Consider the following 11,208-nt stretch of genomic DNA (forward strand, 5'->3'; position numbering starts at 1 on the left):
ATTTTGTGAGTTGTTAGATTGGACGTCATCATCTGAATTCAAACCCTAATATTCACGATTTTGTGTGAGTTGTTAGATTGGACATCATCATTAGAGTTTGAACTCTGGTATTCATAGTTGTTTGTGTGAGTTTCTAGAAGTTATGTCTATAGACAAAAAAAGAATAGTAAATCTGTAAGAATATATGTAAACAATTAGGTAGACAAAAAATAGAGCCAAATCTTTATAAATGGAAGCGCTAGCTTAAGATTAATTTGTGATGTAGTTTTCAGTCAGCTCATGCTCAACAGTTATGCTAGTCTTACAAGGATGTAAGGGGTTACTTTGCTCTTTTGGGGTATCATTGAGCCATTTTCCTACTTTCTTAATCCATTCCTATCAAATTTTAATATATTATATTACCAAATTTGAAAATGAAACACTAGATGCTTTAATTATGCTAATCACATAAGATACCAAAACAAACAACTCTAACCTTTTTGATACGAAACCGCCATAAGTTTCTATACACAACTGCATAGACTAATCACTCGAGTCAGATAGAATTACAAAAGTTGTAAAATTATTCCAAAGATACCATCACTAGTTGCATCCATGAAATGAGAAGGAAGGAAGCAGAAGAAGACGAAGGACTGGTGTGTCCAATTATTTAAACCATATCAGTATTTTTATATACACAGATAATGAATCAACCACCACTAAAACAATAAGAATAATAATGTTCAACATCAACAATAATAAGAATAATAATGTTTAACATCACCAATAAAACTATAGGAAAATAAAAACACATAATTAACAATGCACTTGTACTAATTCAATCTCTAATAACTCGTCTTCCATCTTTTTCCTAGCTACCCTCCTGCAGTTTCCAGGCCTAAAGTCAAACCCGGTTTTTTAACAGTATTTTGTTCTTCTAAATTCTAACCCTCCATCAAATGGTTTCAAATCCTTCCACAAAGGTATAACTTTTGTACATGTTCACTATATTAGAGGATTGATCGAGGTTTATTTTTAGTTTCTTTGGAAAATCTCCAGGGGGTGAAATAGAATTCAGAAGAATTTCTATGACTCTAGGGAAGATGAAGAGTTAGTTAGCATGGACTCGAGTTTGAGAACCCTTTGGGGTAACCTATCTTTCGGATTATGATGGAGCTACAAGCTATTTCGATAATAAGATTGGTTGCGGCGTGTGTTCTTTGTCTGTGTATATTAATCATATCAGGTTCTTCTGCAAGTGAAGGTTAGTAACTAAATACAGTTATTTTATATCATAGTATCGATTACTTGAAATGAATCTAACCTGTGTCGGTTTCGTTGCAGGGTTTGAGAGCATAGCATGCTGTGCTAATTCAAATTACACAGATCCGAAAACCAATCTAAATTACACAACAGATTACAGGTGGTACTCGGACAAAAGTAATTGCAGACAAATACCAGAAATTTTGTTAAGCCACAGAAGCAATGTAAACTTTCGACTGTTTGATATAGATGAAGGAAAGAGGTGTTACAATTTGGCAACAGTTAAAGATCAAGTGTATCTGATAAGGGGGACGTTTCCATTTGATAGTGTAAATTCTTCGTTTTATGTTTCGATTGGGGCAACAGAACTAGGCGAAGTGACATCGTCTAGGCTCGAGGACTTGGAAATCGAGGGAGTTTTTAGAGCCATCAAAGACAATATAGACTTCTGCTTATTGAAGGAGGATGCCAATCCCTTCATTTCTCAAATTGAATTGAGACCATTACCTGAAGAATACCTGCATGATTTCTCTACCAGTGTTTTAAAACTGATAAGCAGAAATAATCTTTGTGGCATAGAAGACGACATCAGGTATGTCAATCCCTTCATTTCTCAATCCGTTATATTTGCACCTCATAAGAATCACGACTTCCGCTTCAGATTGGATACCTTAAGCGGTTAATGATGTAAACCGTAAACAGGGGATCTCAACCTAGTGTAGCCTTAGTTTTCTATTGAGGTGATTTGTGCATAGTATTTGGTACACAACTTTGTTTTGTTTATCATAATATCAGTATCTATGAATTTTAGGTTCCCTGTTGACCAAAATGATAGAATCTGGAAAGCAACTTCAACTCCATCATATGCTGTTCCACTGTCTTTCAATGTCAGTGATGTTGACCTCAACGGCAAGGTGACACCTCCTCGACAAGTCCTACAAACAGCTCTTACTCACCCTGATCGATTGGTGTTCGTCCACGACGGCCTCGAGACCGATGATTATGAATACTCTGTGTTACTCTACTTTCTTGAACTAAATAACACTGTCAAAGCAGGACAAAGGGTGTTTGACATCTATCTAAACAGTGAGATTAAAAAGGAGAGTTTTGATGTATCGGAAGGAGGATCCAAGTACAGTTACATCACCTTGAACATTTCAGCAAATGGATCACTCAATATAACCTTAGCCAAGGCATCTGGATCTAAGTTTGGACCCCTTTTGAATGCTTATGAGATCCTGCAGGCGCGACCATGGATCGATGAGACCGACCAAACAGATGGTAAGTGTTGACAGATTTAGCGGTCTTACACTCCATTTCCTTATTCATCTATGCACTAAAACTGTCTTATTGATGAACTTTATTAGCCCTTAATCCCACTTATACAAGCACTTAAATTTTCTTCAGTGGAAGTTATTCAGAAGATGAGAAAAGAACTGCTCCAGCAAAACCAAGACAATGAAGCATTGGAGAGTTGGAGTGGAGATCCTTGTATGCTTTTTCCCTGGAAAGGAGTAGCATGTGATGGTTCAAATGGTTCATCTGTCATCACAAAGCTGTAAGTCTTTCCGCTTTTACCTTTATGGATATGTTTATTTGAGCTTATCTACTAACATAAGCAATTTAGAAACTGTTTAGGAGAGCACCTTCCCTAAGCTCTCCAGGATAGCTTATGAAAATGATTTGACTTTATTTTATCTTTTGTTATAGAAACAACTGATACATAAGCATTTATGCTATAAGCACTCAATTTAACTGTTTATCCAAACAGGGCTTAATGCATCCATATGTGCCTATGAGTTATTTATTGCTCTATTTTCCCAAGTTGTGCATAAACTATAGACATTTTCCTTTTCTGATTTTTCCAGGGATCTTTCCTCCAGTAACCTCAAAGGAACAATCCCTTCCAGTGTCACTGAGATGACCAAATTACAAATACTGTACTGCTTCCAAATCTCTTTTAGTTTAAAAGCTTCCACACTATTTTTGGTGGGAAACAGTAGAATGTTTCTATACATTATTTAATAATGTGATAACATTTTTATTATGCGCAGGAACCTGAGCCACAACCACTTCGATGGCTATATCCCCTCGTTTCCATCGTCTTCCTTGTTGATATCAGTGTAAGTATCCCTTCTCATGTTCCATCAGGCCTAGGATGATACTGTATGAGCTTATATAGTTCAACTCCTACAATTTCTAGAAATCCTTATCACAAAAAATTGCGACAAAACTTCAATGTTACATAGCTCAAACAAGCACTTACCTAAAACATTATGTAGATCGACACCAACAAAACTTCAAAAGATTTTATGATTAAGGCTGTTCAATGTCCTTATGAATAGTCCTTGAGAAATATGTTTTGACATTATGTTGCATACATTGCTCAATTTCCTTCTGTTATTAGTGCCATTAAAAAACTGCCACTGAATCGTTTTCAAACGATTGATTTACATTTATGAAACAGAGATCTAAGCTACAATGACCTAACGGGACAGCTTCCAGAATCCATTATCTCACTGCCACATCTAAACTCACTGTAAGTTTTATATGTTGTCTTTCTAGTTCTACTTAATCTATGTTAGGAAGCTGTTTCCTATCGTTGCATATTTTTACTGTACTTGATTTATTCAGCTTCTATTTGCTTTACTTTCAGATATTTTGGCTGCAATCAACACATGAGCGACGATGATGAAACCAAATTGAACAGTTCACTAATCAGTACAGAGTATGAAGTAGTATTCTTTGAAGCATAACAATAGAAGTTTTTAAAATAAAATAACTCAATTTATTTGCCTCTGTTTTCACAGTTATGGGAGATGCAAGGCAAAAAACCCCAAATTTGGACAAGTATTCATGATTGGAGCTATTACAAGTGGATCAATTTTGATTACTTTGGCTGTCGGAATTCTATTTTTTTGCCGTTATAGACACAAGTCAATTACTTTGGAAGGATTTGGTGGAAAGACCTACCCAATGGCAACAAGTACGTGTTTTATCTTCTATAATCCTTTGTGTCCTATGTGTATCTTCATTCTTAAGTGACAAGAATATCGACTGAAAAAAGTAAACTTTATGATCATGATAGATGATACTAGTTTCTCTAGAAAACCATTGCTATGATGGAAGTGGTGATTTTAGCATGTTTGGTTTGGTCCAATCTACATTACATTTATGACATTCTCCAACAAAAACATGCAGATATAATTTTCTCCTTGCCAAGCAAAGACGATTTCTTCATAAAGTCTGTATCAGTTAAACCGTTCTCTTTGGAGTATATAGAGTTGGCAACAGAGAAGTACAAAACTTTGATAGGTGAAGGAGGATTTGGCTCTGTTTACCGGGGCACTCTAGACGATGGTCAAGAAGTGGCAGTGAAAGTCCGGTCAGCCACATCAACTCAGGGAACCCGAGAATTTGACAATGAGGTATAATATGCGTTATCAATGTACTAGAGCAACAAGATTCCCACAAAATATTCCTAATTTAAAGTTTGGTCCTGTAGTAGTTAAGGAAATATTTTGATTCTTATCACACCATCTGATTAGTCTGATGCATCATGCAGCTAAACCTACTTTCAGCTATACAACATGAGAATCTGGTGCCTCTTCTTGGTTACTGTAATGAATATGATCAACAAATTCTTGTGTATCCTTTCATGTCTAATGGATCTTTGCTAGATAGACTATACGGTAAATATTTATCAAGTCTTTTGGTTGATATGTTTTGATACACGGTAATTCTGAAATTCAATTTGATTATAACAGGGGAACCGGCAAAGAGAAAAATACTAGACTGGCCAACTAGACTCTCTATTGCTCTAGGAGCAGCTCGAGGCAAGTAATACAATGATGTTTTATTTTTACTATGTTGTGCCTATGTACTAAGAAATAAGCTTACATCGTATCAAGGAGGATAAAAATGAAATTGTATGTAAACATTCCAGATGAAATTATAAAACAAACTCAAATGAAAAGTGAAAAAGATGAAGCGTATATAAATACTAGATTTTGTCACAGGCATAGTCACTTAAATAAGAATATAAGAGGGATCTATTTTGACCTTCATGAATCTACTTTGGCGTAAAGAAAAATTTCTTGGCATATGATGCATCCTAAAATTATTTATTCTTCAAATAATAAACTCAGAGGCTGACCTAACCGACTTCACTACAAGTTTTATCTACAACATATTGAGGACAATAAAATGTTGACAAGTTTTCTGATTGAGCAGGTTTGGCATATCTTCACACATTTCCTGGACGGTCTGTAATACACAGGGACGTAAAATCGAGCAATATACTACTGGACCATAGCATGTGTGCTAAGGTCGCAGATTTTGGTTTCTCAAAATACGCTCCTCAGGAAGGAGACAGTTATGTTTCCCTTGAAGTAAGAGGAACTGCAGGGTATCTGGATCCTGAGTAAGTAAACTTTTAAAATTTCCTTAATCTGAATTTTTCATATTGCTCTCATCAATCACTTTAAGACAAAAATTTATTACATTTTCCATCCAAATGTTTGTTGGAACCATCAGAAAGAAAAGAAAATCACATTAGCAAATTAATGTACACTGCATGTTTCATGGAGGCACTGTCGATCGTAGAGACTGAAGAAACGTTTCTGATTATATTCCTAATATGAAGTGTACATTAATTTATTAACATACAGAAACTAAACTTCCCATATCAGTGACTACAAAATATAAGGAATGATCCATGTGAATTCAAATGAGATGAAGAAGAATCAAACATTTCTAGTCCTATTTGTTTTCATAACATAAAGAAATTTCACAATTGCTGGAATTTATCCCTATGCAGGTACTACAAAACCCAGCAATTATCTGAAAAGAGTGATGTTTTCAGTTTTGGCGTGGTTCTACTAGAAATTGTAAGTGGCCGGGAACCTCTCAACATAAAGAGACCACGAGTCGAGTGGAGCTTGGTTGAATGGGTATGATCCATGTCCCTGGATTTTTTACTAATATCATTTTCAATCCTAAATGGTGGTTATATTAATAGGCACTAACATATAACTTTGCATGCAGGCTAAACCATACATAAGAGCATCAAAGGTGGATGAAATTGTAGATCCTGGCATCAAGGGAGGATATCATGCAGAGGCACTGTGGAGAGTGGTGGAAGTAGCACTGCAATGTCTTGAACCCTACTCAACATATAGGCCATGCATGGTTGATATTGTCCGCGAGTTGGAAGATGCTCTCATAATCGAAAACAATGCATCTGAATACATGAAATCAATAGACAGTCTCGGAGGATCCAACCGCTACTCAATTGTCATGGACAAAAGGGCGCTTCCCTCAACTACAAGTACGGCAGAATCAACCATCACAGCTCAAAACGTGTCACACCCTCAACCGAGATAGTAATGGGTCAATGGAATTCTTTTGATTTGTTTTTTTATTATTGCTTTAGTAATATCACATTCTAAATGGTAATGGAGAAAGATACTACTTCTGATTGTACTTTCATCCACTATATGCTTCTTGAAAATGAATCTCTCTTGCTCAGTCCCAGTGTTTATGGGTGAAAAGAATAATTTAGGTCTAGTACAAGTGAAATCATATGGTGCTTAATTTAAAAAGCCCTGTCATTTGCTAAGTTCAAACCTATCTAGTAAAAGTTTCCCAGACAAGTTGGGTTATGATTTAAACTAAGACAGTTCGACAATGCAATCAACAGAGTCGTATACAATTTGATTGGACCAGCGACAAATCCGGTCAAGCAGAAGAAAACATATATATAGGAAATGCTTTTAGACCTATTTTGGTTTTAGAAAAAAAAAATTCCCTTTTTTTACTACAAAGGATTCATATTTATTTTCACTTTGGTTTAAGCATGGTTCTAAATTACGGTTGCAATCATGCCACGAAACTTGATATTGAATTAAAATGGGGTCACAATTGCCATTGCACATGTTTAGATCAAGTGATTGTATCTTAGGTGGTACTTATCAAACTCGGTCTCTTTACAAATTGAAATTTGGGATTACACTATCTCAAATGGCAATAAGGAAACCTAAATTGTCATGTTTTTGGAAACAATTCCGTAGAAAATATTTTGCAGAAAAATTAATTCGAAACCATTAATCCTCTTTTCTTAAAATGTGTTCCCAAAATGCCCTTTTTCTGATGTATAGGTCAAGATTGACTATTTATTATAGAGCAAAATTTTCAGTTGGCTTGAAGTGTATACCAACATTTGAATAAACATTCTAGTATTGGATTGGATGGGAGTGGGACCATGCAGAGCGACAAGAAATTGTGAGTGATGCTTGATTCAGCCAAAGGTTTCTCTTTTAAATTCTGTGTACCGTTTCAGATAAAGTAAAAATAAATTTTAGTAAATATTTACTTATCCACATCTGAATTTGACAAACAATTCATACACTCTTGGTACTCATTTCTTCAACCTCTTTCCCCTTACCTTAAATATGCTGCTTATTTTGAGAGAGAGAAAACAACGAGTTGAAGACAGTACAGAAGGAAAGACTAGAAGGTCACATAAGAAATCATAACTTATTAGAATGCAAGCTTGAACTCTGCAGGTACAGTAAATTGGTAATATAGTTTTTCCACCCAGAAGAATTTGACATACAAAACCATATTGAACAACTGATTATTGAGATTAATTTAGTTTTTCAATTGAGTATTTTACAATTCCGTGTTTGGGGGTTGCTGTCAATCTGACTTTTGATGTTAAAGTATTCTATGTTACAAAATACGATACTTCTTCCTTGTTGAATTGGTTCCTTAAACACACTCAAAATAAGGAGAATGAGAACATGAACAAGCTAAAAAGAGGAAGAAAGAAGATTATGGTAGCATATGGTAAACAAGGTAGACCGATAGGAACATTGCATGCGTTTTGTCATATGCCAGTCAAATGAAATTAAGCAGATAATCTAAGCAACAGAAGATGTTGATAGGGAATTGGGTATTATAGAGACTAGAGTGTGTGCGTCCAACATCGAATAATATGAGATTTTCAACGAGGTTCTTATCATACTATCGAAATTAGTGATTGGCATCTCAAAACAGGCCAGCTATGGAGGGGCTGACTAGAAAAAGGCCGGGTGAAGTGCCGTAGGTTGAAGTAGCCAAGATGTTGGAGGTACTAGGGACTTGGGTATTAAGGGGTACCTAAGCCCAACATCAAATAATATGTGATGGTCGGTAGAATACTTAAGTGGTTTGGTTTTTCCCCTTTGATAGCAAGCTTTTAGAATGTGCAAATATAAACATTAGGTCATCTGCAATGACATTTCTTAATAGGGGTTCTTAGAGTTATAGGTAAGAATAAGAACTAGTAGCTAGAAGTTCCACTACTGGAGGTGGATGACGAGATGCTGATGCTACAAATAAGAATCGTACTTAAATAAACAACCATTCTTAATTTTTAAAAAACAATGATGAAGTAACTAGTAGGATCCATTTAAAAGAAATATACAGATGTGGGATAACTAATTGAATTGAATGTAAAGTTCTTCAGAATTGCAGCACTGGAGTGAAAACTTGCATTGGGTTCAATTTAGTATGTTATATATCACAATCCATTTTAGGAAGAAATTCAAAAAATGCAAATCCATTTTATCCAAAGAAGTTCCTTTTTCCTTGAAAAAGGAAGGTACCAAAGGTGTACTACAACTTTCATCCATTGATGTGTTCTTTCCATTACTACAGTCTACAACTAAGATGACACATGTGGACCGCTTGTGATTGAATTAGGCATATTAGTACGTCCCGGATGAAACGGAGATGGCACAAGAATCGAGAGTATGCACGCTAACAACGTACGGCTTATCCATGTATCATGAAAACACAAGGATGCATTTGAAAGGGACAGAAATCTAATTTAGATGAACCTCAACCTTAGGCGAACTTTCCAATTAAAATAAATTTATATTTCTTTTACTGATAAATAATGCACATCTAAGCTTATAGATATTTATAAGGAAGTTAAATTAAAGAACTTAAAAAGAGATCTAGAATGTAATTTTGACTACTTCAAAACTCATAAGTCATAACTATTGCAAGATTCTTTCCATAAGTGCTTTAAGAGATTTCTACTCAAATTAGCTCTAAGTTGAAAAGCACTACTACATGATAAAAATATAATAATTGTAACAATTGCATTTATGAGACACAAGATTTCCAAATCAAGAACTAAAATTAACCAAACAAAGCATGATTACACTAATCAAACACATAAACTTTCGATTTAGAATACTCCATTCAGATTATACATTATACAAGTATGGTAGAGAGATCTTACTAGAAAGTTGAATTACACGATTCATTATACACATCATCAGGTAGCAAAAAGAGAAGGGTTTGCCGAAGCATTTCCAACTTGAACTTCAAGTAACTCCAAACGCCGCTCCAATACATCAAGCTTCTCATTCAATGATGCTAACTTACTCTTTGTTGTAGCCTCTGAAACAACAACAAGAACCCATCAAAAACAGAGATGAAATTTCAATAAACAACCAAAATGGGTCAAAGAAAAACACAAACTTGATATGATTTAGATGTGGGAAGTGTGTGTATACCGAATTGGACAAGGAAGTCGAAGAGGCGACGAACATTGAGGGAAATGTGAGAGATGAATTCACGATTTTCCCAATCGGCTTGAACTGCGATTCCAACGTTTACTGCGTTTGTGATTCCTCCTGCACGTGCCATCTCTTTGTTGTTTGATTTTGGATCTAATGCGGATTTTGGTTGAACTGGTTTTTTCCTTTTTCGCTTCCACTTTCAACTTTCAATGCAAGTTTACTTTTGAGGACTTTTTTTGAACTTTGTTTAACTTTTGATGTTTAATTTGAGCTTCTTCTTTTTTATTTGTCAAATGCCTTGAAAATTTAATTAATTAGTGTTCATGTGTTTAATTAATTAAGTTGTTTTACTATTTTGATAGAGTTTAATTAATTAAGCATAGTGAAAAGGTCCACTAAAATAAGCTTAGTGGGAGTTATAAAGTTAGGTGTGAAATATTAAATTTACTTGCTAAAATGGAGGAAATGAGTCATGTGAGACAATGGAAATCTATTAATTAAAGAAGATAAGAAAGAAATCATGGTTATTAATTACTCCCTCCGTTTTTTATTATAAGTCGTTTTGGAAAAAATATTTGTATTTAAATATAAGTCGTTTTACAATTCCAATGAATAATTAATGCCATTTTTCCTATTATATCCTTAAATATTTATTATTCCATCTCCTTTCAATTATATAAATTTATCTTCCATATGTCATTAATGAAGGATAATTTTGTAAAAACCTTCATAATTTCTCATTTTCATACAACAATTATTATTTTTCTTAAACTGTGTGAAAAGTCTAAAACGACTTATAATAAAAAATGGAGGGAGTATTGTTATCTAAATCTTCATCACTTAAAATTGTCACACTCCTTTTTTTAAGGTAAAATTTAATGCATATAATTATTATATTAAATATTATTATTTGTTGTTGTGAAATTGAAATCACATCAATAATTTTATAGTTTAGGGGTGATTGATGTTAAATTTGGTATGGAAGACGACGGTTAAATTGATCTATTCTAGAGGAGAAAATAGATATTTGGTTTATTATATTTTTAAATTATTACAAAAAATTATAATATGAGTTTCAATCAAATAGTAATATGTGCATTTGACTCTTTGATCATACCAGATTGGTTTAAAGATATACTTACTCATGAATGAGTCCTTCCAACTAGAGTCTTCGTTCTACTTTTCTTTAGATTATTACCAGGGATGATAGTAAAGGGAACGACATTTGTCACAACATTTAATAAATATTCTGAATCCCTTGTAGAATGAAGAATAGAGGAGGACATATCTTGAGAGTTTGTGTTTGTCATACTCGTTTTTTATTAGAGATCGACATATTGAGGGTTATTTCTTCAAAGTGAGTGGGGTAATGTTTAGGCTGAGAATTGAA

At 34.3% G+C, this 11,208-nt stretch overlaps 2 protein-coding genes across 6 annotated transcripts; one reads left to right on the forward strand and one right to left on the reverse strand.

The window, feature by feature from the left end:
• Positions 1–460: 460 nt before the first annotated feature.
• LOC131623233 (nodulation receptor kinase) lies at positions 461–6,771 on the forward strand. Of its 5 annotated transcripts, none has more exons than XM_058894231.1 (17): positions 461–635; positions 855–962; positions 1,039–1,243; positions 1,324–1,834; positions 2,054–2,523; positions 2,650–2,800; positions 3,111–3,182; positions 3,297–3,365; positions 3,710–3,781; positions 3,899–3,970; positions 4,053–4,228; positions 4,444–4,670; positions 4,808–4,934; positions 5,010–5,078; positions 5,476–5,665; positions 6,062–6,194; positions 6,289–6,771. In XM_058894231.1, exons 3-17 carry the CDS (start codon positions 1,147–1,149, stop codon positions 6,625–6,627), a joined length of 2,775 nt encoding a protein of 924 aa, XP_058750214.1. In that variant the 5' UTR covers positions 461–635; positions 855–962; positions 1,039–1,146; the 3' UTR covers positions 6,628–6,771. The 5 variants fall into 5 exon arrangements, with proteins under 5 accessions (XP_058750214.1, XP_058750215.1, XP_058750211.1 ...); XM_058894232.1 differs by having other exon boundaries at positions 869–962; XM_058894228.1 differs by having other exon boundaries at positions 855–1,243.
• A 2,680-nt stretch (positions 6,772–9,451) lies between these two features.
• On the reverse strand, positions 9,452–10,078 carry LOC131623237 (protein BRICK 1). The gene is made up of 2 exons (XM_058894235.1): positions 9,813–10,078; positions 9,452–9,696 (listed from the first exon to the last, which is right to left on the reverse strand). The coding sequence occupies exons 1-2, from the start codon at positions 9,943–9,945 to the stop codon at positions 9,572–9,574; spliced, it is 258 nt and encodes an 85-aa protein (XP_058750218.1). The 5' UTR covers positions 9,946–10,078; the 3' UTR covers positions 9,452–9,571.
• Between the last annotated feature and the right edge of the window lie 1,130 nt (positions 10,079–11,208).

This window comes from Vicia villosa, unplaced genomic scaffold (genome assembly GCF_029867415.1).
Source record: "Vicia villosa cultivar HV-30 ecotype Madison, WI unplaced genomic scaffold, Vvil1.0 ctg.000059F_1_1_1, whole genome shotgun sequence".
Taxonomy (NCBI): domain Eukaryota; kingdom Viridiplantae; phylum Streptophyta; class Magnoliopsida; order Fabales; family Fabaceae; genus Vicia; species Vicia villosa.